This window comes from Penicillium pulvis (genome assembly GCF_028828015.1).
Source record: "Penicillium pulvis strain IBT 33274 chromosome Unknown contig_7_segment1_segment0, whole genome shotgun sequence".
Classification (NCBI taxonomy): domain Eukaryota; kingdom Fungi; phylum Ascomycota; class Eurotiomycetes; order Eurotiales; family Aspergillaceae; genus Penicillium; species Penicillium pulvis.
Window position 1 is genome coordinate 2,261,023 of NW_026643079.1, and position 23,170 is coordinate 2,284,192.

The 23,170-nt window shown below is 50.3% G+C and overlaps 8 protein-coding genes across 8 annotated transcripts; 3 read left to right on the forward strand and 5 right to left on the reverse strand.

Moving 5' to 3' along the window:
- Nucleotides 1-210: 210 nt before the first annotated feature.
- N7503_008815 (uncharacterized protein) lies at nt 211-4,599 on the reverse strand (the record flags this gene model as incomplete). Its single annotated transcript, XM_057068362.1, has 4 exons — nt 211-781; nt 843-1,192; nt 1,535-4,447; nt 4,513-4,599. 4 exons carry the CDS (start codon nt 4,597-4,599, stop codon nt 211-213), a joined length of 3,921 nt encoding a protein of 1,306 aa, XP_056919217.1.
- Nucleotides 4,600-5,220: 621 nt separating this feature from the next.
- N7503_008816 (uncharacterized protein) lies at nt 5,221-7,607 on the forward strand (the record flags this gene model as incomplete). Its single annotated transcript, XM_057068363.1, has 2 exons — nt 5,221-5,426; nt 5,477-7,607. 2 exons carry the CDS (start codon nt 5,221-5,223, stop codon nt 7,605-7,607), a joined length of 2,337 nt encoding a protein of 778 aa, XP_056919218.1.
- Nucleotides 7,608-8,431: 824 nt separating this feature from the next.
- N7503_008817 (uncharacterized protein) lies at nt 8,432-10,056 on the reverse strand (the record flags this gene model as incomplete). The annotated part of the gene is made up of 3 exons (XM_057068364.1): nt 8,432-8,474; nt 8,523-8,907; nt 8,964-10,056. 3 exons carry the CDS (start codon nt 10,054-10,056, stop codon nt 8,432-8,434), a joined length of 1,521 nt encoding a protein of 506 aa, XP_056919219.1.
- A 2,413-nt stretch (nt 10,057-12,469) lies between these two features.
- N7503_008818 (arginase) lies at nt 12,470-13,892 on the forward strand (the record flags this gene model as incomplete). The annotated part of the gene is made up of 3 exons (XM_057068365.1): nt 12,470-12,890; nt 12,946-13,529; nt 13,589-13,892. Exons 1-3 carry the CDS (start codon nt 12,804-12,806, stop codon nt 13,890-13,892), a joined length of 975 nt encoding a protein of 324 aa, XP_056919220.1. The 5' UTR covers nt 12,470-12,803.
- A 554-nt stretch (nt 13,893-14,446) lies between these two features.
- N7503_008819 (uncharacterized protein) lies at nt 14,447-15,118 on the forward strand (the record flags this gene model as incomplete). The annotated part of the gene is made up of 3 exons (XM_057068366.1): nt 14,447-14,604; nt 14,669-14,943; nt 15,012-15,118. The coding sequence occupies 3 exons, from the start codon at nt 14,447-14,449 to the stop codon at nt 15,116-15,118; spliced, it is 540 nt and encodes a 179-aa protein (XP_056919221.1).
- Nucleotides 15,119-15,220: 102 nt separating this feature from the next.
- Nucleotides 15,221-18,296, reverse strand: fcpA (protein-serine/threonine phosphatase). Its single transcript, XM_057068367.1, has 3 exons — nt 17,752-18,296; nt 17,618-17,704; nt 15,221-17,560 (listed from the first exon to the last, which is right to left on the reverse strand). Exons 1-3 carry the CDS (start codon nt 17,997-17,999, stop codon nt 15,505-15,507), a joined length of 2,391 nt encoding a protein of 796 aa, XP_056919222.1. The 5' UTR covers nt 18,000-18,296; the 3' UTR covers nt 15,221-15,504.
- Nucleotides 18,297-18,925: 629 nt separating this feature from the next.
- N7503_008821 (uncharacterized protein) lies at nt 18,926-20,579 on the reverse strand (the record flags this gene model as incomplete). The annotated part of the gene is made up of 3 exons (XM_057068368.1): nt 18,926-20,136; nt 20,192-20,345; nt 20,406-20,579. Coding segments are annotated over 3 exons (1,272 nt in total), but the record flags the coding sequence as incomplete, so codon positions are not given.
- A 598-nt stretch (nt 20,580-21,177) lies between these two features.
- Nucleotides 21,178-22,704, reverse strand: rpt3 (proteasome regulatory particle base subunit RPT3; the record flags this gene model as incomplete). The annotated part of the gene is made up of 6 exons (XM_057068369.1): nt 21,178-21,196; nt 21,246-21,909; nt 21,965-22,251; nt 22,299-22,397; nt 22,453-22,494; nt 22,547-22,704. The coding sequence occupies 6 exons, from the start codon at nt 22,702-22,704 to the stop codon at nt 21,178-21,180; spliced, it is 1,269 nt and encodes a 422-aa protein (XP_056919224.1).
- Between the last annotated feature and the right edge of the window lie 466 nt (nt 22,705-23,170).

The following is a 23,170-nucleotide window of genomic DNA, read 5'->3' on the forward strand; positions in this document are numbered from 1 at the left end:
TTTCAAGGCTCGGGTCATCTAGTACTTGTGTTATACATGTCTTATTTTGAATGCCTGACGTAGTATTATATCTCTTTCCGACATCCGAGAAACCATGTCCAATCCATAGAAACCCACATATGTAGATAATATAGTGAAAGGGCAAGAAAGGGTTGAATCTACTATATCATACAACCCAAATTCAACCCCATGGGAATGTCATTTCCACGCTTACCGTCCACGGAAAGCAGGCTTGCGCTTCTCAGCAAAAGCGCGCAGCGCCTCATACCGATCCTCAGTCTCAATCACACCCTCATAAGCCCGGTTCTCAGAGGCCTCGCCCATCGGTGATCCCTCAACAGCCAATAGCGCCTGCTTGATGGCAATAGGGCCACCCTCACAGATGTCTAGCGCCAAGCGGATAGCAGCCTTCTCAACCTTCTCACGTGCAACGCCCTCCTGCGTCGACTCCTCAGGCAAGACCTCCACAAGGCGGTCGCACAGTCCCATGAAATACGCCTCTGGGCCCGTCACCCGGCGACCTGTGAGGATCATGTCGCGCGCGCGGTTCATACCAATCAATGCGGGCAATCTGTAGGTGCCACCGGCGCCGGGAATGATTGCGAGACGGGTCTCCGGGAGACCGACCAGGCAGGAAGAGCCGAAGACGCGGAGGTGAGTGCAGAGGGCGAGCTCAAGACCACCGCCAAGAGCCATGGAGGAGATGGCGGATATGGTGGGGATCTGGAGGTTGGCGAGTTCTTTGAAGGTGCTGCGGAGGTCCATGAGGAAATCTTCTGTCCTGTTATTTCGAGTACCTGATTAGTAGGGCTCGGATAGGCACCGGGAGCTATGGATCTCACTCAGCAGGTGTCATTTTGGCGCGCTCTTTCAGGTCTGCGCCTGCGCAGAATGCGGCATCGACGTTGCTTGCTACTACCAAGGCGCGCGTCGGGCCGTTGCCCTCTTCCGCGGCGATGGACTTGACATGCTTTGAGAGACTTTCGAGCAGCTGACGGGAGATTGCGTTTCGGGCGTTGGGTCGGTTCAGCTGCAGCACGCGCACATGACCGGATCCAGGGGCGGGAACCTGTTGGGTCTTGATTACGTCCTCGGGGCTAGTGCTGTATCGCGAGATGAAAATTCGCGTCGTCTGTGTCGCGGTCTGGCGGGAGAAGGTGGTGAGGGGGGGTGAGGCGGGCGAGTCGGGGCGCTAGTGTGGTTGCCATTGCCCAGGTCAGATTGACGGGTCGAGAATTCTCTCGATCACAGGGTTGTGTAAGGTGTGTGAGGGGAAACGATGGAGATCATAAATTGCTGTTAAGTTTGCTATCGGAGCTCCGGGTGTGGGGAAGCTCACTGGGGCCGACGATTGCCGAGCTACAACTAGACGTCTTAAGTGCTCCCGGGTAAATCATGCACCATGGATGGATAGAAATAGGGTGTAGGGGGTATCACAATTCATTCAGATCTATGTTAAAGTTACAGTATTTTACAATAGGTATTCCTCAACCTCCACATCACTTGGCCACTCCCAACCCAGTGTCCGGCTGACAATGTCGTATGCCTCTTGCACTTTACAGTCCGATGCTATCCGGTCACCCTTGATCGACTGGGGTTGTAGCTTCTCCAGGTACAACCGGATCGCCACCAGGGTCTGTCGCATCATTCGCTCCCCATTTAGACGCTCCTCGGCAAGCTCGTTCAGCTGATCAGCTGATCGACTCATCCACCGCAGTAGATGTAACAGACCATCACCGTCTCCCACGATTCCCATGGCCCGCACAAAACTATGCAGCGTCGCAAAAAATGGAACGTGGAGATGCGCAGGCAAGTCAAGTGGTGACTCGCTCTTGTTGTCCATTCCAAACACGCCTCTCTCTGCTACACTGGACGTTTTCGTCGAAGGCAGAACCAACTGATCAAATTGGGTCTTCAGGAGTGAAAGGCCATCCTCAATCAGGATATCAAAGGCATCTCCGCCTTCAATCTCTGGGCAACTCGTAGCGGTTTGGTAGAGCTTCAGTGCCTTTTCCACCTTTGAAGGCTGATGAATGCCAGCATCAACAGCTCTGTAGAATGTCACACATAATGGTTGGAAATCGTCTGGACCAATTTCAATATTGCGAGCTCGCATCCAATTCAACACCTCAACCATCCCGTGCCATGCCAATATGCGGAAAAGTCTTTTGTCATACGCTCGCTCATAGCCCTGAATAGGATCACGACACAAGGCAGAAAGGAGGATATGCCATGCCCAGCGGCAAGGTGGCTGCCGCGACTTGACCAATTGGATGGCATGCCGGAAGGCCATCGGATGACCTATCTGTTGTTCATTTTCCCGGTACTCTAGAAGATTGACAAGGGGCTGGTCTTCGGTGACTGGCTGGGGTGGGCGGTCGGCCATAAATATGTCCTTTACATATGTGGCCACTGTCATTCGCGAATTTCGGCACAAAAACGCGATGAATGAGCCGAATAGAATATCCGGCACTGACTTAAGTGCCTTGAGATGCGATTCTTGGTATTCTGGCGGTTGACGCCAGACAGTGCACAGTGCCATGATCTGATCGTCTGTGAGGTTGCTACATTGCAAGTAGGCCAATCCCGAGGAGAGACTTGGAGCAGACTGAACAAGGAGCGCGAGCAGTCTTCCGGAAGGACGGAATCCCTGCGAGATCATTTCATCCAGAAAGTCATCCAAGGTGGGTGGTTCTGTGCGCACATAGATGATATCCCGAGCAGACGCCGGCTCAGGGTAAACCTCCGGCCCGTCACCAGGTAAGGCATGACTAGCTAGATCGAAATTGCCATGAGTCGCCTTTTGGCGAAAAATTAATTTTTCGGCCATTGTAGCATAAATGACCCCTTTGGGAGGTAGGCCATGGTCCTGATAGGACAAAAAGCAAGCCCAAGCTTCACGTACAGTTCTAGTAGCGCGTATTCGTGCCACCCATTTCAGGTGATGGTTGCGGACGTAAGGTATTTCCAATGCCAGAGATGGTCGGCGAAGGGCTAGTGCTCTTGTTTGCACTGTGGGGCTACTATCAGAGTCCCAGCCAGCTAGGATGGCAGATATTTCCTCCCACAGATGAGGAGAGTAACCTGCTTCTTTCATCTGGAACAGCACTTTCATCGCACGACTGTGAAGGCCCTCATTTCCTCGTTGAGCATCCATACCAAGCTTTTCCTCTTTCCATGGAGGCCACGAAGGGGCTTTCAATTTAGCAGACTGGCGCTCAGCAGTTGTCTTTTTGTGAGCAAGCTGAACTGCGACTACAGCTCGGTAGCCTGACCGTGTCACAGGAAGAACAGGCTTATGAGAGGCCATAGCCCTAAGGAGCTCAAACTGTGCCTGTTGTTGTATGAAGGCTGATCGGAATGGATGTATTTTCGTGGGGAACGAGAGCTCCCAAAGACACTCGTTGAAGTTTTTCGTCTTCAATCGATCAATCTTGGCCCTCTCGGACTTTGATTTCCCACCCTCGTTTAGGTTTGGTCTGGTCAGAAAGCCAGCAAACGCGCGCGCAATGAATGGAAACGCCTCCGGCCAGACCTGTCGCGCATGCCGGATCAAGCGAACAACCAGCATTGCACATGTAGTCACATCAACTTTGGGTACTGGCTGTTCCGTCGGAGCATTCGTTTCCAAGTTTTCAAGGTTTCCGATGGCCGGCAGTGACTCACCGCTCATGAGATGTAAAGAATGAATCAATAGCAACCGCAGAACATGGGGTTCCAAGTATTGCTCTTTCAACAGAAACAAGGTGATGAAAGGCGGCACCCTAGGCCCATCCATGCATCCTGTTCGAGTTATGCCATCGGCTTCAAGTGCAAATATTCGAGAGACTGCTTTATGAGAATTCTTGCTCGTCAAAATCCAAGCCCATGCAGCCACATCTTCGACATCGTAGCCTCGCGCTGTAAGATAACGGTGGCTGTCCTTTCGAAATACACTCATGAGGGCAATGTCTAAGGCATTCGACTTGTCTCCTTCATTCTTCAACAGTGGTTCCACCAGGCGGATGTATTCCCCAAGTGTAGTCTGGAGAGATTGTCGTACGAAACGTGGTCCGGAACTTGGTAAAATTTGAAACCCTTTTTTAGGAAGGACATGATCTAGGTCGAGGTCGATCGCGGCTCGTGCAATGGTCCTGCCGGACCCAAGGAAATATCCTGCACTCCGAAGGGATTCTGAAAGATAATCGGATGGGGTCGGTTGGTATTTTTGTGAGGTTTTCGACAATCTTGGATATGGCTTCTGCGTGTGTGGTTTTCTCGGATGCTGGGAATCCTTCGGCAGTTGTAAAGATGGCTTATTGGCCTCGGTACGATACCCATCCTGCTGCTCGAGATCTAGCTGCGCGAGTTGTGGTTTTAAAGCGTGGGAAGAACCAGAATGGAATGCACGTCGGATGCTTCGCAGCAGATCATTATGATATGGGAATAATGCGTCACCGTGTAGGTCCTAAACCATAGCTCTCGTATCAGCAAATCTCTCCACTTGCATGTCTTTCCCTAGGTCTAACATACCTTGCGACATGCGTAGTTGCGCCTCTGCGCGGCTCTTAAAGAGGGTACCCCCGAAAGGCCTCGAACGTGATTGAGAGCCGATGACATCCATGAATGTAATCATAGAGACACTTTTTCTAGAGCGAGTACTCTAGTCAGACGTCTCAATTTCCTCTCGAACCAAAAAAGAACAGAGAGCGAGAACATAAACAAATTCGAAATCCAACAGTCGAGATCAAGCTCCACGGCAGAAAATGGGATCAAGTCACGTGCTGGATCGACACTTTTCGGCCAAGCGCGCAGTCTGAGTCTCACGAAACGGTATCGTCCTCGTCCTTCGATCATAGTATTAATTCACTGTCAAAAAAAAACATTTGGGGTGGTGGATTGGTCCATTGTACTTCCCAGGTTTATTCCTTATCTGGTTTCCTTTTTACTTTCCGCCGATCCAACCCCAAGGGCCTGGACTCCTGCGTGTTGTTCCACCCCCATCAGTCGCGATTTCATCCTTTCTTGAGGCCTCGCATCAAGACTACTCGAACCACCCGTCGCGAACAAGACCACAGATCACTCACAACCACAACTGGCCATTGATCTTTAGCCGTTAGGTCGCGACCTTTTGATCTTTTCCTCGAACACATCAAGGTCCTTCAAGACATCGTCTGCATTGGAGGAAATCGCGTCGAAGGAAGTTCTGTCAACCTTATCCCTCCCGCGAAACCCCCCACCATGAGCGCCGACGAAGGTGGAGACCCCAAATCGATGGCTCCGATAAATGGCGAATCTCATCCGGAGTCAACTGCGACCGCGACTCCGGGTAAGAGGAAGCGTTCGGCCCAGGACGAGAATCCAGCTATCGAGCCTGCTTCGTCCGGATCGCGTGAGAGTCTCAATCTCCACGAGACTCTGCGGACCCTTGTTGGTCTTCTTTTAAAGTAAGCTGAACTATCTATGAGTCGTATTGTCTGGTTGCTAACGATAACAGGCATGACACTGAACTCCAGCTCCTTTCGTGTCCCTTCCCCTCGTCGGGGACTAAGCCTCGGGCGAAGCGCGCCAAAACATCGGGCGACCAAGACACATCCAACATGCAGACACGGGTCGAGGCGGGCCGTTACAACACCTTGCAGGAATTTTTGGCCGACATTGAACGAGCCTCTGCCGCAGTGATTGAGCGCAACCAGAACCAGGCAAATGGAGCAAGTGCCGAAGGCGCACCTGTAACGGAGGTAGTCAATCGCATTGCGGCTTTCAAGAAGCACATGAACAGCCTTGTCGGTCAATCCTTTGTCAATCAGACCGATGTCAAAGCTGAGACACTAGACGACGACGATGATGATCAACTTCAGTCCACAGCTTCACACATCGGCCCTCGCGAGGACAAACAGGCGTTGACTTTGTTTGGTGGGAGCCAATCACACCCGAAACAGTTATTCTCCAGTCTTCAAAAATCTGTCAAGGTACCCCTGCAGTCTTCCGAGTCTGGCGCAGAGAAGTTTGTGGAGGTGCAAGAACCACTTCGTGAAGGTGGACTGCCTAATGGCATCACCACCACTCGCGTGGTTCCGTATAATCTCGAGTCCACTACCCCGAAGCCGAGAACGTTTGGCGAGGTTTTTGCTCCCCGTTCAGGCTTGGTTCCCGTGGAACCTCGGAAACGAGGTAATCGAAGCGCAGTCTCATGGCTCGACCCATTTGATCTCGTCCTTGATCCTAAGAACTTCTCGGGCGATCGTAGCAACACCAGCCTCGTGCCGGTACCCTCCGGGCAATGGTTGCAATACGGTGGAGTCACCTCATCACCATCTTATTGGTCTCGTGTTGAAAAGCATCATGAAGATGCAAACGTTGGGTCAAAGTATGGGGACCCTGCTCTCTGGACCGGCGATGACTCTTCTCTTCTACAAGGCGTTTACTCGTCATTCGCCCCGTCTTTCGATAGTTCTGGGGCTGTTATGCAAGCCGAATCAAAAGGCATGGTATGGTGGGGGCAACGAGGTGCCAGGCGTTTGCGTACCCTGCTCTCTCTCACAGAAGATGTACCAGATGAGGTGGATCTTGAAGCGATCGACAACATTGACGAAAGCACGCTTAACGAGATGGTTGACTCGCTCAAACCGAAAGATTATGCCGAATATCTTGCTTCAATCGAGAAGGCACCTGAAGGACCCCCGGAATCTAGAGAGATTGACGATGTTCTCACAGAGGTCTCTCACTTGCTAGAAACCCTGGCTTCATACCAAAACATTCGTAAAACGACAATCCCCTCTGCCAGTGAGAATGACGAATCACCTGCACCAGACTTTGAAGACCCAGACACACCGTCCGATGCTGAGAGGGCCGTTTACGAAAAGCTGAGGTCAAGGCTTGTTTCTATAATTGGCAGCTTGCCTCCATATGTCGTTGCGAAGGTGAATGGTGATCAATTGGCAGAGTTGAACATAAGCCAGAAGATCATCATCGAAAGCCCCGACTGGAAGGGCACAATGGAGAAAGATGATCACACGCTTCATCTAGAGCGTGCTGCGGCCATCGCTGCTCAGGCGAATGCCGCTAATCGTGCTTCAACGCCATCTTCCACTCGGCCCAGCAGCTTCCAGGCCCCTCACTCCGCATACAACCAGCGTTCTTTCAATTCGAATGCTCGTCTGTCTCAATCGCAAGGTGCATTCCAAGTACCCCCACAAGCCCGGCAACCCTCATCGACGGGATCATTCACTCCCCCTTATGCAGGAGGTAGAGCACCAAGCACTCCTTCCCAACGCCCAGGTTTTGGCTCTCAATACAGCCAAGCCAACAATGTACCACAGTTTCAGCGTCCTACCTCCAATGGATATACTCCCCAGCCCTATACTCCGCGACCTGGACCGACAGCCACATCTAACGCCACTCCTCAGGGACGCAACCCTGTGACAGCTTCGGCTCAGCGGTACCAGTACGCGAATCAAACTCCGACGCAGGCATACCCGAATAGCGCTGCCGCCGCAGCGTATGCTCGCAGTGCCGCTGAACAATCTACCGTGAATAAGAGTCAGCCTCAACTTGAAGCTCGTCTTTCCCAGGAGGGAAGCTTGACACCAGGAAGCAAGCAGAATGGCACTCCCATCCAGTCATAGGATTCCTTTGCTTTACGCGGACATGAGCTATGCTGATTGAGGACTTGAAAAGTTTATTTAATGCCTCTAATTTGTCGCCAGTGGCTGGTTCCTGTTGAAACGCTTTGTTTTTCGTTCGAACATGGTATCACATGTCTGCCCTGTTCTTTCCTCCCCTTCTCCATTGTGTTTTTAATGGTTACATTTATATTTCGTGGGCTCATGGTTTTCTTTTCGGTGTTGACTCGAGCGACTGGCGCCTGTGCATGGTTTCCTATTTCAGAAGGGGCGTGGGTGGTATGGACTGCCGTTGCGATGCTATTTCTTTGTTCGCACAGTGTTAGTCTAGATGGGAAGAATATCACTTCCAAGGTTTGCTTAATACAATCGTATCCTACACTGTATTCTACTTCAACATGCAATGTTTTGAATCATCCCGGAATTTATTTCATATCTGATAATTGATACACTGAAGAAACACAATCTCCAAAACACCTCAATCCCAATTCACAGTAGCGAGGTATCTCCCATCCCAATGCTTGCTCAAATCCGCCATAGCCAGCAGGTCTAAACCTGAGCGTTTGTCGTAATTTGATTTTGATAACGACCCGGAAAACAAAAGTTGTAAACGCCATTCTTCCTTCTCTGCCATCCCACTCATTCTAGTATAAAACTTCGACCAAGTCGACAAATGCCACAGTCAAGATGCTCAAGACCAAAGAGTAGGTCCTTTGAAAACAAAAACAGTCCGTCGCTGTAACGGAAACAGAAGCATAAATCCATTCAAATGACACATCGGGGGAAACAATTCATTATCATCATGCTCTAAATCGCCCCAGCCAAAGCTAAGGAATGAACATAGCAGCAAGGGTCATAAAACCAAAATATCTATCGTCAGGTCAGTTTTAGTTCCGAACAAAACACAGGCAATCTTACATCATGGCACATCTCCATCCATCCCTCGAATCAACTAGGGTATCAATACCGGCGGAGTAATTCGCCGCAATAGCAGCTGCAGCACCACCGACGACCGTCACGACGACAAGTCGACCGGAGAACTCTGCGATCATACTAAATGCCAGCAGGGGAAGTAAAAGGGCACCCGACGCGACCATGATAGCCATGTAGACGGGGGCAGTAGCGGCCGAGGCGGCTAAGCGGGGTGTAAGGGAGACGAGATCAACGTCTTTATCTAGGAAACGGGTTTCTGCTGCTGCGATGGGGTTGTTTGTTTTCATCCATGAGCGGTAATTTTGGATATCGTCGTCTGTGGCGCGGGGTAGTGTTTGGACTACTTTGCTGTAGGCGCTGAGGGCGTTATCTGGATTTGTTAGATAATGTGGTAATGAGAATATCATATCAGGGTATGAAACTTACTATATTGCTCTGTCTTTTGGATCAAAGCTGCCATCAGATCCATTCGTCGGTAGTGCAGGGATGAATAGGACTGGGACTGGGCGTCTATGCGGCGTGATGCGGGTACGGGCTTGTTACCTTCCTTCTCGGCGATAGCGACGCGATGCATTTCTTCGTACTCATCTAGGAGATTCAGGTCTTCTTCCATTTGGGAGATCTCGTCTTGAAGGTGGAGCAGGACACGGTGGTTCAGGTTCTCGAAGCGTCGGTATAACGGAGGGAATGCTCCCTTCTCGTCTTTGGCTGAGTGGGTGAGGTGTGATGCCACGAGCCCATAGCCTGATGATATTTGCGACGCATTTGAGTCTCTTCTTTGTAATGCGCGGTGTATGCTATCCTCCGGGCTACTCGGTGGAGAGGGTGGCAGCGGTGACCGTTGGATCGCAGTAACATCTTGTGGATAGAAGTCTTCGGGTTGAGAGATCTGCAACTGGCGTTTTCGTGGTGGAGACTCTACCGGGGATTTGCTATACTCTTTTGAAGATGTCTTTCGCGCCGCTGGTGACATTTGTTTTCGGGTCTCTGCTGGGGGCACGGATGGTGGTGATGGTGCTGGCGGAGGACGCAAGTCACTTGTAGCTCTCGACGCCCCGCCAGCGGGTGATCTGGTTGTCTTTGGAGAAGCGCCGGTCTTTGATACCAAGACAGCATGCGGTATGGGATTGGCGCGCGGTTTCGGTGATTGTATATTCGTTACGGTCGACTGGGTTGCAGGAATGTCATCATCAGAATCAGATTCAGATTCCGATTCCGATTCTGAGGGCTCCGATGAGGATACAGATGAGGATCCATCACTGTGCTCGAGAAACTGGAAAACATCAACATCTGTGACATGTTTCGCCGGCTCCGGGGTTGGCGGCGACGGTGAAGCTGCCTGCGGTTTCACATTTTGTTTAGAGGTATTATTCCGTGTAGAAACGTTGCTTTTCTCGGAGATTGTGGGACTTGCGACAGGACCAGCCTGCGTTGTGGCATTGGAAACTGTGGATGATGTTCTCTTCCTCGCATCCTTCCTTGTTGACTTCCTAGTACGCATACTATTATGGAGTGGCATGTTGATCGGATAGAATCGGACGAAAAGCCGGGCTCATTGCTCTAAGAAGTTATGAAATGAACGGTTTTAAGCCATGCCCACACTGATAGTATTCGATTGGCATAGAGCGATCCAGCGTTGTGGTAACGACAATGAATTCCAGAGCGTGGATATCGGGCCGTGAGGCATGGCACAAGGGAGGGGTTAGAATCCGATCTCACGACGTCAAGTCGCGGAATCTAGGGGTATCTCCCGTAGGATGGACGACAAGGTTTAAGAAAAAAAAAGGAAAGTAACGAAAAAGGCAGAAGGATCAAGTGATAGTCGATATGATGTCTCAAATCTCCCACTTTTAACATTCCTCGGGCGAGGGCGGGGAGGTATGTATGGCCCCAGGCCAGATGGATCGGCTTTAGTTTTAAGTAGAGCAAACTGGGGGCTGCACGTCAGCTTTTCCCTTGGGGAAACGAGTTCGCGTCACCAGGGCGGGACTAAAGACACCCGCAGCGCGTCCTTTTGAAAATGGAGTGTTGCAATTTGTCAGACAAGGTATCGCCGACAAATCTGAAGCAGATGAGAAGCGCCGGGGGCTTCAGATCTGGGGCCAATGACGGTTGGCCCGCAAGGAGGTCCCTTGTAATTCTTGCCGATCGTATATTGCGGAGGTAGTTTCAGCTATCACACATGTACTCGGTGGTACAAATCCCAACACACAGGTTAAAACCTTCGGGTTGAAGGAAAAGCGAGTGGAATTGGACTAGCGGCTTGAATGGGGAACGTTATTCAATAGCCCTGTGGGCCCGTGGAGAGGAACAAATCAGCCGTCATCCTTCCCGATCCGAGGGACAATGCGTGTAAGTGAGTTGGCGACTCGCCTGTCGATCATCTCCTTGCGTCTGGACTGGCGGTCTGGCTGATAAAGCCCCATTTTTTGGGTAGCAAAGACCCAAGGTGGGATGTGATCCATCACCATTCTTCATGCACCAGGCACATTGAGAATGTCACATTGTATTGCAAGGTTATTCCAAGGTTTCAGGTGTGAGAAGTAAAGTGATGAGACTTGAATTTTGGGTACATTCTAATGATAACCTCATGCCTGTGTTTCCGTTGTGTTTCAATTCATTACGTCATCCAATATACCTCCCACATGACCATAAACATTATTCTTCTTTCGAATATCACTTGTCAATATCTAAAAAAGTACGGAGTTACTCGGGGTCTTACATGGTCTGATTGGTAGGTCGTTAAATCACCCCTGGGGCGGATTTCAGCCGCCCCAAAAGTCACCAGTTGGTCATAGATACAAGAACAACCACCTGCGCATGAACTGCTTACTTTCTACCTATCTTTGTATACTATGAGAGACTTTGAGTAACATGAAGCATTGCTTATTGGAAATATACCCGTATCTGATATGTCATCTGCATGTGATTAGCAAGTACTTGATCGAGCACTTGAGAGATCATTGATAAACCTTCGGGAATATATATCAACCAAGATGCAACACTTCAACATTCGAAGTCAGAGTTCTTAACCAAGGATCCCCGAGCAAAATTTGAGCTGAACGATACCTAAAGCGCTCCAGCTAGTACTTCGAGTATTACCAAGCAGTGGGAGGGCTTAGCTAGCTCGATTACGCGATGTCAGATTTTCATAGAAGACCGGAGATGTTATAAGTCTGCATTTTAGTCCTAGTCGGGATGGATTTCCTGTACCTTGTGAGGTTCCAAGGTACGTGATAATGCTGTTTCCGGTCACAGTACCTTCTCCCCGAGATGTATTTGTGAGCAGTATCCGGGTTATCTTCGAATCGTGATGTTTATATAGATTTTTCCTTTTGATCATGAACCCCACCTCCGCTGATCTAGATAAGATATGGGCGGTTAGCGTGCAAATAGCGGCAACCAAATCCACGAACTGGACAGTTTCTTAAGCAGAACACTTGCTCCGGCCCGGTCTCTTTATTCAAAGAACTTTGGAACAAAACTAAGTGGGGAAGTTAGGCCAGTTCGTGGGGCACATAATGCGCACGAGCATGGCCGAGTAGAGTAGTTCTCCACGAACATCAGCGAGATAAAACATAAAAGCCATGCGGATTAGTTCGATGTCCTTATTTGCAACCAATAATACCCCGGTATATTTCTAATAGGTGGTTTCTCATTGTCCTCGGAGGATGGAAAATATAAGTCACCTGGGCAGTATAGTTGCCGGCTAAAATCTCTCCTGCCGCTCCAGACGCGACCCCAACCCCCATTTTTCTTCAACAAGGGACTTGCAGATACCATTACGACATATCTCGGACTTCGGCGCTCGCTAAGACACTAAATTGCAACGTGGTGGGACAATTCGGGGCCCTAAACGGGGCAGCTCTCCTCAACCTGTACTTAACGGAAGTATGGAGAACCTGGCGGAGTGCAATGATCCCTAAGTGCAGGTTTTAGCGATGATTGCGAACACGCAAACCGGATGGACCCAGGGCCGGGAAAGGGGGAAAGTTATAAAGCAGACTTCATTTCCTTCTTCTTTTCTCAATTAAACCAATCTTTAACAGTATTTCTCAAAGACATTGGTGTTCTTTGATCCCTGGTTACTACTGTCACCCATTGTGCCCCTCTTTTCTCCGATCTCTCCGATCCACTTGTCTATCTTATCGCAGATCAATCACTAAATCTTTGGTCTCTGTCTCTACTTTTTTTTTTTTCTCTTCCAACGACCCCCCGTTCTAGTCGCGCATACCCTGCAGACTACCTAGCTATATTTCACACACAATGACGCAACCATCTACCATCAAATCGCGCTTCCTCACCAAGCCCGACCAGCTGGGCGTGGTCGCCGTTGGATTCAATGGCGGACAGGTAAGACTTACAACCGCAAGCATTCGACCGGGCCATGCTAATCCCATTCCTACAGATGAAGAAAGGCGTCGAAGCCGCCCCAATGGCCCTAATCGAAGCCGGGCTCCTCACCCAGCTCCGCGAGGACCTCGAGTACGACATCCACCACGATGACATCGTCCACTACTATGAGAAGGACATTCCCGCCGAAGACCCCGACCACCGCAACATGAAGAAGCCCCGCGCCGTCAGCGCCGTCACTGAGCGCCTAAGCTCCCAGGTCTACAACTACGCCAAAGACGGCAAGTTCGTCCTGACATTGGGCGGTGATCACTCCATTGCTATTGGTACCGTCTCCGGCACAGCCAAGGCTATCCGTGAGCGATTGGGCCGTGAGATGGCTGTTATCTGGGTTGATGCCCACGCCGACATCAACGTTCCTGAGATGAGCCCTAGCGGAAACATCCATGGTATGCCTATGGCCTTCTTGACCCGGCTGGCCCGGGAGGATAAGCCTGATATCTTTGGCTGGTTGAAGGATGAGCACATTGTTAGCACCCGCAAGTTGGTGTACATTGGTCTGCGTGATGTGGATCGTGGTGAGAAGAAGCTCCTCCGGGAGAATGGAATCAAGGCTTTCAGCATGCACGATATTGATCGGTAGGTTTCTTCTCCTGTTTTGCTAGCTTCTAGTAACCCGTTGCTAACCTATTTTTTAGTCATGGTATTGGCCGCGTTGTCGAGATGGCTCTGGCTCATATTGGCAATGATACCCCCATTCACCTGTCGTTCGATGTCGATGCGTTGGACCCCCAGTGGGCGCCCAGCACCGGTACCCCCGTTCGTGGTGGATTGACTCTGCGTGAGGGTGATTTCATCTGCGAAGCCGTTCATGAGACAGGTAACCTAGTGGCTATGGACCTGGTTGAGGTGAACCCCAGTCTGGAGTCTGTTGGAGCGGCGGAGACCATTCGTGCGGGATGCTCGTTGGTTCGCAGTGCGCTTGGTGATACCCTTCTGTAATTATGATTATGATTTCCCTTTTCCTATTTTCTTAGAATAGAACGACTAGAAGCAAGGAAGAAAAGCAATGACGTTAAAGTGGATTTCCCCGTTATCCGTTGTATACTAGATCCCCGGCCACCTCAATTTACAAACCCCCGCCTCCTCTATTTCCATTTCTTACTCTCTCCAATCTCTTCTTTTCCCCGCCGAATCATTGCACCCTGCCAAGTCTATCACTCTCAGCGACAAATTCACTCGTTTTTTATCTTTCTTCATCACGGTTAGGGTCTGTCTTGACACTGCGCCTCTCGGCGCCCGATGCGCTGTCCGCCCTTATCGCTCAGATCCAAAGCCTAAACTCAGCACAACATTCCACCTGTACACCTTGCGCCATTGGGTTCGAATAGGTCGCAAACCCGTGACAACATTCAGGTGACTTCTCGCAATCAGGCAAAAAGCTCTGGTATACGCCCGAGGGATATTATAATCACTGTCCGCTGTCGCAATTCGATCTTCACGAAGATCAACAAGTCCTACCCGAGCTACAATAATCGCCATTGCCATTGCCCACCATGGCCAAATATGAGCGTCGCGTGCGCCTCAACTACCACTGGCCAGAGATTCAGCTGAATATCTGGCTTATCGTCGTGCTAGCAGGCTCGGCAACATGTCTAGGCATCTTCTCCTGGTTCATGACTGTACAATCAACAATGGAGCTTGGGACACCCTGGTGAGTATACCGACAACCCTTGGTAGCCCTTATCTAAACAAATACTAACCTACAATCATTACAGGCTCTTCCCCTACATGGTTGTATCCAGCGCCCTGGCCGTCTTCTTCATCTTCGTCGTTCTCGCCCTAATCGCCCGCCAACTCTTATTACCCGGAATCTTGATACTCGGCAGCTTTATCCTCTTCGTACTCTTCCTTACTGGCCTCGTTGAGACGTCGTTGCAACTGTATGCAGTGGAAGGGAATATCAACAGCAACTGTCAGATCTATGTTGAGGATAACAAGTCGAGGGGGAATAATATCAATACTCTGGCTTGGTTGACGCAGATTACTATTTGTGAGTTCTTTTTTCCTCGGACGGCTTGGGCTTCTTTTTTCGATTGGCTTTACTAACAGTTATTGCAGGTAATTGCTGGAAAACAGCCTTTGCTATGGAGCTAGTCAATACCGTCTTTTATGTGTGGATGATGGTTATGTCGTGGCAGGTTCATCGGAATTATTATCATCGGTGATTGTCTCGATGTAATGTTGTTTTGCCTTTCTTTGTTACATTTTGTGATACCAATTTTTCTTAGCATATATTTGGCGTTTGATGACCATGAATCAGTGAATAAGCAGTTTGATAATTTTGATATGATGGAAATAGTTAAGGGAATACATCCCACGTATTTGACATTGGACACTAGTTGGAGTCTACTCAATAACGAAGTAGATACAATCCAGAACTAGCAGGAAATACATAAAACGAGCAATGGGAAAAATCACTGCGAACGCCGTCGCTATGGCAGGAGCGCTTGCAACTGCACAAATCAGATAGAAGATACAGTCGAATCGAAGGGGAGAGTGTAGATCGGACAGTAATAGAGGAACAGGGGTAGACCAGAGGAAGTAAGGAAAATCAAAGACTTTCATCGACTACGTCCTCTCCATCGTCATCATCTTCGAATGCAGCGAGCATCTCTCGCTCCAGATCATCTTCATCATAGTCCGGGTGTGCATCATCTTGATCTTGGGTGGTATCCGCTTTGTCGATATCCTGTTCTTCTTCATCGGCCTGTAGTGTCATACGGGACTCATCGGAATCGGTGGGAGCAACGCTTGCAACTTCTCGAAGACCGGTACTCCGCTTGTACGAACGCTTAATGCGTTGCGAGAGCTTTGAGCCTTGCTGATCAGCATCGTCCTCATCCTCGCCAGACTCATCGTCAGTTGCTCCGTCCCCGTCTCCGCGCTTCCGTTTCTTGCCCGCAGACCCCTCATCCCCCCATGCCTCGCTGTCGCTTTCACTCTCATCATCACTACCGAGGAACTCCTTGAGCTCGTCATGTACAGCAGCTTGCTCATCCTCGTCATATCCGATATGTGATCTCTCGTCAAGGCCGGTATCCTTGAACAGTTCGGACTCTGGATTTCCTTCATCATCAGTCCAGAATGAGCCCGTGGCCTCGTCCGAGGAGGATAGCCAGGAGCTCTCGGCGAGTTCTTGCGAGCCAGGGGAGAGAGGCTCACCACGATCATCGGGGTGAACAGGAAGCAAGTAGGGCTCCTCATCAAGACGCTTCCAACTTGTCAGGCAGTCCAGAAGCCACTGCGTTGTGACGATCTTGACATTTGGGTACCGTGTGGCTTCGCGCACTTTCGCGGTCCGGTTTCGGCCAGCAACGAGATGAGTAGTGCGGCTATTGATTCGTGATGCGATGACGATACCGAATGTCTTGGCCCACAGGGAAATATCAGCATTCTGTGTGTCTGATCCGAGAGGAAGAACACCTGAGAAAACCATGACCACTCCTCCGAGAATCTGCGCCTTGATTCGGGGCATAATATCCTTGACGTCAGGAACCAACTTCAAGTCAACATCCTTGTCTTTTAGCGGTGTCTTCTCACCCCTCAAGGCCGCCACTCGGCCTCCCAGCGCACTGGATCGCTTCTTATCATACTCGTCAAAGAATTGGAGATGAACTTGCTCTAGACGTTCCTGAAGCTGGAAAAGCTCTCGGTCGTGATCTTCAAGTAGGTGATGTCGGGGTTGAGATTCGTCAATGTTGGGTGTGCTCTCGGCACTTGCATCATCCTCGGCATCTAATTCTTTTTGTTTTTGCAACAACGGCCTATCTTCCACCTGATGCAATATTGTCTCCTCTTGAGCATTGGTCTGCTCCTGCAGCAATCTTGGATTATCACCGCCTCCCATTGTTACCAGTTGTTCTAATGCGGAGACATCAGTCGGTTTCTCAGCTGAACCATTAGCATGCTCCTTTGTTTCAGGCTTTGCGGGCTTGACCGCAGTCGCACCAATATCCTGTTTCTTGGGTAAGAAACTGGAATTGATGTCACCAATCCCGACGAAGAAGTCGTAGGGAGAGACCTTGATAAGGTTGGGATTCCAGCGCCACACATCACCACGGTCGTCAATAATGACGACCATCTTTGTGTCAACTGGGAACAAACGTTGGAGGTTCTTAGCCGTTAGACTTCCGCTCTCATCACGGCTGAGAATACGGTCCCCAAAAAGCTTGCGTGTTGGATCAATGATATCGGCAATGTTTTGTGCATATGCTCGAGTACCCATGGTGTAGATGTGCAATTCATAAAGCTCGGCAACGTTCTGTAAGAAATCCTCCAGCCCTGGCCGCAGCTTGATGTAGTACCAACAGCCACGCATCCCCGGGCCGTCATCAATCAGCCTGAACTGCCTGACACCTCTTAATGCTTCGTAGTTCGGGTTATCCTTGTCCTCTTTCCATTCTCCGACGGTGGGGTCGACAGTAGCGTGGATAATGGTCTGATCAAGATCCACCACAAGTGAAAGACGTCGAGATGCCAAAAGACGACGCTTGGCATCCTCCTCAACACGCGTGGCTTCCTTCTCACTGACCGTCAACGTTGTGTTGTCATGGGACATCTGAATCGGCGCGCGGAAGGAATCCATAATTTCGGTGTTGTATGAAGCTCTGAGAGAACGGGACATTAGCACAATACCTTCCCAAGGTTCACTCTAGAATGCATACTCAGTCATATCCTTTCCACACTCTGCGCACATCCCCCCGAATTGTACCTCATGGGCACATGGCTCGTAGATCTCAATCACGTCAACCCTGCACATTTTAGCTAGTATTCACAAGTCTCTCAAAGTGAAACTTACGGTTCATCAATGACATCTCCTTTGGATATTTTCCACTCTTGGACCTCGCCATCAACAGGCGATTCAAATCGGGTTGGGAACTTTCGCTGCACCTTTATGATATTCCCTACGCCATCGCCCTCCTCAACCTCTGAGTAATAAACATACCAAAACAAAGCTTCATCCCTCTTCACCTCATCACCAGGCTTCTTCAGCAACGAGGTGATGGTGATGGGGTAATGCAGGCTGGGCGGCAGACGTAGAAGCATCTTTGTACCCAGTTCGCCCCCCCAGGCGACGGAATCCACCAAGTTTCAATCAATGACTCAACGAGCCAACGCCTCCGAAGTTTCCGCTCGCCAGGTCCCACAGCACCGGTGAACGTGGTGCGGATGGTATGTGGATATGATCGCGTGCGCCTCTGGCTACGGAGCCATAACCAACACGCGACGCGTGATTAGGTTTCCGCCGGGTCCCGGTCTGACGAACGTGCCGATGAGGTGACTGAATAGGACTCAATGTTCCCTATAACACAGGGGCGTCTTTGAAGAAGATAAATGAATAGGGGATGCAGGAGCGCAAGGGTTGAAGCTTGGGCAGGTGAGTGCGAATGCGAAGTCGCCACACAAAGCGGATGCAAAGAAAGACACTTTTACGCGCCTTGAAACCCCCAGTTCGTGGATTGCTAGGTCAGTAAGCACACAGAGTCGTGAAGGAACACTTAAAAGGTGGGGGATTTAAAGGTGGGAAGAATGCCTGTGATCGGAGAATGGGAAAGCTCGGTGCGGGGACTCTGAACGGTGGAAGAAGCTCATCCGCTTATGTCAACTCTCTCCACCGCCCCCGGAACATGCCATGGATGCCGTATCCACTCCCCCAACATAGTACTTTTAACTCTTGGAATTGAATAAATGCTACATTCTGATGATTGAGAGGCTATGACTTACACTTGTGGTCTATCTCTATCATTCTTGGCTCCCTCTCGGCCTGGTTCAGTTTTGATTGGCCATGGGCCTGTCACTGAGCAGCTCTTGCTGCACCCGCGGGCCGGCTCCATACGAGCTGGTCTACGCATCACCATTGGGACAGACAGAGATCATAACACACATTCTTTACTACCCAGAGATTACGGAGTACTCTCACATTGGGGAACACGATGAGTAGATTATTGTCATACAAGAGAATTCAATACAAAGCCAGGGGCCATAGATTCAAGTGAAAGAATGACAGATGCAAAGTAAATCCATGCGAGGCAAGACAGCTATTGCCGTATTATCCATGAGCAAAAACAGGAGTAAGAGTTGGATGCCGAAAAGGAAAAGCAACAGAAAAAAGATACAAATCAATCAAGATATGCTCCTTACCTCACCATCCTAGTTGGAGTGTATATACTAGACATTCCCTCGAATCTGTTCAGGTTCATCGGTGGCTAACGCCTGGAGTCCTCCATTTGCTTGAGAACCTATTTGGCCTTGGCCAGGCCAACAGACCCATTGCCAAGGTCATAGACGCTGTACCACTTGCGCAGGAAAGAATCTCCCAGAATGGCCAAAGGACCAACAGGCTCGGGGAAATCCATGCCCATGAAGCTGCTGATGCAGGACCCCTGGACCTCAAGGATGTAGTCGTGGGGGCCGATGGTGAAGTCGTGGCCGCTAAGGGTAAAAGTGAGGTCAGGCAGGGAGTCGACGGTAGCACAATCGACGCTGTACTGTCCAGTGAAGCCCTTGGTGGCACCGATCTCCTTATTAAGCAGCTCAGCCATGGTGGAGGGCAGAGCGATGAGAGAAGTGCCGGTGTCAAGAATGACACCAGTGTTCTCCAGCTCAGCCTTGTTGTTGCCAAGAGTGATGGCATCAAACTCGACCTCCCAGTAGGCCTTACGGCGCAGAGGGATGGTGATCAGCTCACCAGTGTAGTGGCTCTTGTCCACACCACCGAAGGTGGCCTCGGACTGGTCACCCTCATTGTTAGCGTTGCCCAGGTAAAAGGCAAAGACAGGCTCGTCTAGAAGACCCTGGTTGATCATGTTGTAGACAGGGGGAACCATCTTGTTGACAGAGATGGTGTCATATCCCAGACCAAGGATACCGTCGAAACGACCGAAAGCAAAGGCAAGACCAGGCTCGCTGGTAGCCTCGGCGAAGTCCTGTTCTTTGATCTTCAAGTCGCCGATCTGGAGCGTGTCTCGGGAGACGAAGCCACTCAGGCTACCAGATCCGTATTGAATATCGAATTTGGTGCCGTTCTTCTTGTAGGTGCTAGAGTCGGACGAGTCATACTTGCTGTGGAGATAGCAGGCGATCGAGCCGCACTCCGATGAGGGAACCCAAAGGTTGGAACTGCCAGTATCAAGGACAACCTTGAAGGACTGGGGAGGAGTACCGAGGGTAATCTCAGAGAAGTCTGATGAATTAGCGATGGGAAAAGATACAAGAGATGATACAGGTGATGAGCTTACACTGTGCGTTCAGGAAGTTGTCGACCAGGACGTCATGACCAGCCTGGGGCTTGATCGAGGTTTCCTCGAACATCATATCCTGGTGACGGTCAGGACGAATGCCCATGTACTTCTGGCCCAAGGCGTGAACGTGGGCATCGATGTTGTGGGTGTTCTAAGATGGGAGATCAGTCGGGAAGTCCGCTTGGAGAGGAGTAACACGGGGAAAGCTTACCAGCTGTTCGCTGAGGGGAACCTTGTTGAGCTTCAGCTTGTGGACCTCAGCAGAGGCACTGCCCAGCAGCACAGAGGCTGTCAACAGGGCAACAGACTTCATGATGGGCAAAGAGTGTAGATGATAGTGATGGGGGAGGATGAGGAGAAGATAAGACGGAGCTGGGGGCGGAGTGACTGGAGACGGAGATCGGCATAACGTGATAGGAGTGCGTCATTTCCCGGAATCAGCTGGGCCGCCGTGGGTTACACCTTTCACTGGCACATTCTCTTTCCGTTTTTGTTTCCCCAAGGTTTAGAGATTGTATTCTATTTACATGATAATACACCTTCGATTTCAATTCCATATATTTTCGTGGTTGAACAAATATCCGATGTCAATTCTATCTTCCAAGATTGTTCTACGTAGTATATGACGGGGTTGGTGCCTAGCTTAGCGCCAACAAGGGAGGGGTCAGAGCAGCCGTACCTGGCAGCTGCAGTGTGGCAAACCTTGGAAGCCCAGCTGTTTGATCCTTGATTGATTTAATTTGGCCGCGGCTTACGGAGCAGCTGCCTTGCTCTTATCTTAGTGGGACCGAGACCGGTGTAGACCCTGAGATTATCGTTCCCAATATTAAGACCCCTTGCCTGTACACAGTACTAGTTTGTTCTTGGACAAGTCATGCATTTATAACGGTAGATACGTCGAGTTCCAAGTGCCATAGATTATTGATAATACAACGAAGAGAACATCCCACCATACCCCAACAACCTTGAGAAGCACCACCCGTTTACCGGTAGAAGTCGAGTCTGTAAAAACATCAGCATGATAAGAGTAAGAAAGGGGAGATGAACGTACCTGTCGTCATCATGTCCACTCTTCACCTGGGCGGAATAGGCATCCTCCAGGTCGGACTGGATGATGTTGTAACGGTTCTTACGCACTGCCCGGAGACCGGCCTCCTGCATGATAGCAGCAATCACAGCACCAGACAGAGGCTCGTTGCGCACAATCAAAGAGTCCAGATCCACCTCAGGAGACAGGGACATCTTCGCCGCGATGGTACTGAAGATCAGTCGACGCTCACGTCGGTCGCGCAGCGACGGGAACTCGATCTTTCGGTCTAGACGACCGGGACGCAGCAGGGCGGGGTCCAGGGTGTCGGCTCGGTTGGTGGCCATGATGACCTTGACGTTGCTAGACTGCTCGAAACCGTCCATCTGGTTCAGCAACTCCAGCAGGATACGCTGAACCTCACGGTCGGCGCCAGTCTGGGCATCGAAACGCTTGGTAGCGATGGCATCAATCTCATCAATGAAGATAATGGCGGGAGAATTCTCGCGCGCCATCCGGAACACATCACGGACCATGCGAGGACCCTCTCCAAGATACTTTTGTACGAACTCTGAGCCGTTCACACGGATAAAGCTGGCGGTTGTGCTGTTTGCCACAGCCTTAACCAGCATGGTTTTACCGGTACCCGGGGGACCGTAGAGCAAGACACCACGGGGTGGGTCAATACCTACTATAGTTAGTAGTGATTCTCTGATTCTCTAGTTTCCATCGTGGAAACGTACCAATCTGTTTGTAGAGCTCGAAGTGTGTCAACGGCAGCTCGACGGCTTCCCGAATCTCTTGCTTCTGCATGTCCATACCACCAATATCGGCGTAAGTCACATCTGGCTTCTCGTTGTCACCTAGCATCGCGATCGAAGAGTCGGCCTCCGGGGGGAGAATATCGACCAGGGCGTTGGAGTGTCGGTGGAGGGCAACCGAGGATGAAGGCTTCAGCTTCTCACGGTCAAGTGTGGAGAGGATGCGAACAACGTAGTTGGACCCGGTCGAGCTCTGCACGATACCAGTACTAGAATATGTTAGCGACCGAATTTAGTCGGAATCAACTCGACATACTTTTGATCGATAGCTTCCATGAACTGTCCAATCACCAGCGGGACACTTTGTATACGCTTGATCTCCTCCTGTGCCCGAACCAGCTCTCTCTTCAAGCTCCTATAGGCAAGTAATCAGTATCAGGGTTAGACCAATCGATACCATCAAGACGTACCTCTGCTCATCCTTGATGTATTCCTCCTGCAGCTGAATGTATCTGGGAGGCGTCAGTACATGACACGCGTTGCACATCTACTGGCCAAGCATACTCTAGGTGTCTCTGTAACCGTTTCAAGGTGGCATATTCATCGTTTCCATCGGCTCCTGTTCCGTCCAAGGAGTCCAAGTTCCCAAGGGCATCCAAGGCACTTGGCTTGGGAAGAGGCGTGACGTTGTTTGCCGGGTTCTCCACGGCCACGTCTCCCATGGTGAAAATTTGTTGACTGGAACTAAGCTGGATCAGGTGGAGATGAAGATCGGCGGTGTTGTTCGATGCAGGTTGGTAGGTGGTGGATTGCGCGGTGAAGGGTCTGGAGATGGGTTGTGTCCTTGGAGCTCAATCAATCGGGCAATTGGAGCTTCCGGGTAGATCACGTGCTCTGTACTGAGATAATCGAGAAGACGGAGTACATCGAACAGATCATGAATTACCCGTTTGACTTATTAAATGTCTAATGCATATTTTATTATTTATCTCTCAATACCTAACTATATTGACTATGCTAGTAGGGTGATTTTCACAATATTTGTCATAGCATCTACACTCGAAATGTTATTTGAGATGAAAGGGGGCTTTTCCAAGTTGGAACCATTCCAAGCATATGTTGGATCCTCAAACATACTACTCCCTAGATACGAGGCTAACAACATCGAATTCGAAGAGTAGGCCACCT

Excerpts from the sequence above, each read along its gene's own strand:
- fcpA (XM_057068367.1), bottom strand. The coding sequence starts at position 17,999 with ATGCTTCTACGTCTGCCGCCCAGCCTGCATTACCCCATCACCATCACC. Across the intron at positions 17,705-17,751 it reads GGAGATGTCATTGATGAACC|GGTTGACGTGATTGAGATCT; the intron begins GTAAGTTTCACT and ends TAAAATGTGCAG. Across the intron at positions 17,561-17,617 it reads TGTGGAAAGGATATGACTGA|AGCTTCATACAACACCGAAA; the intron begins GTATGCATTCTA and ends CCGTTCTCTCAG.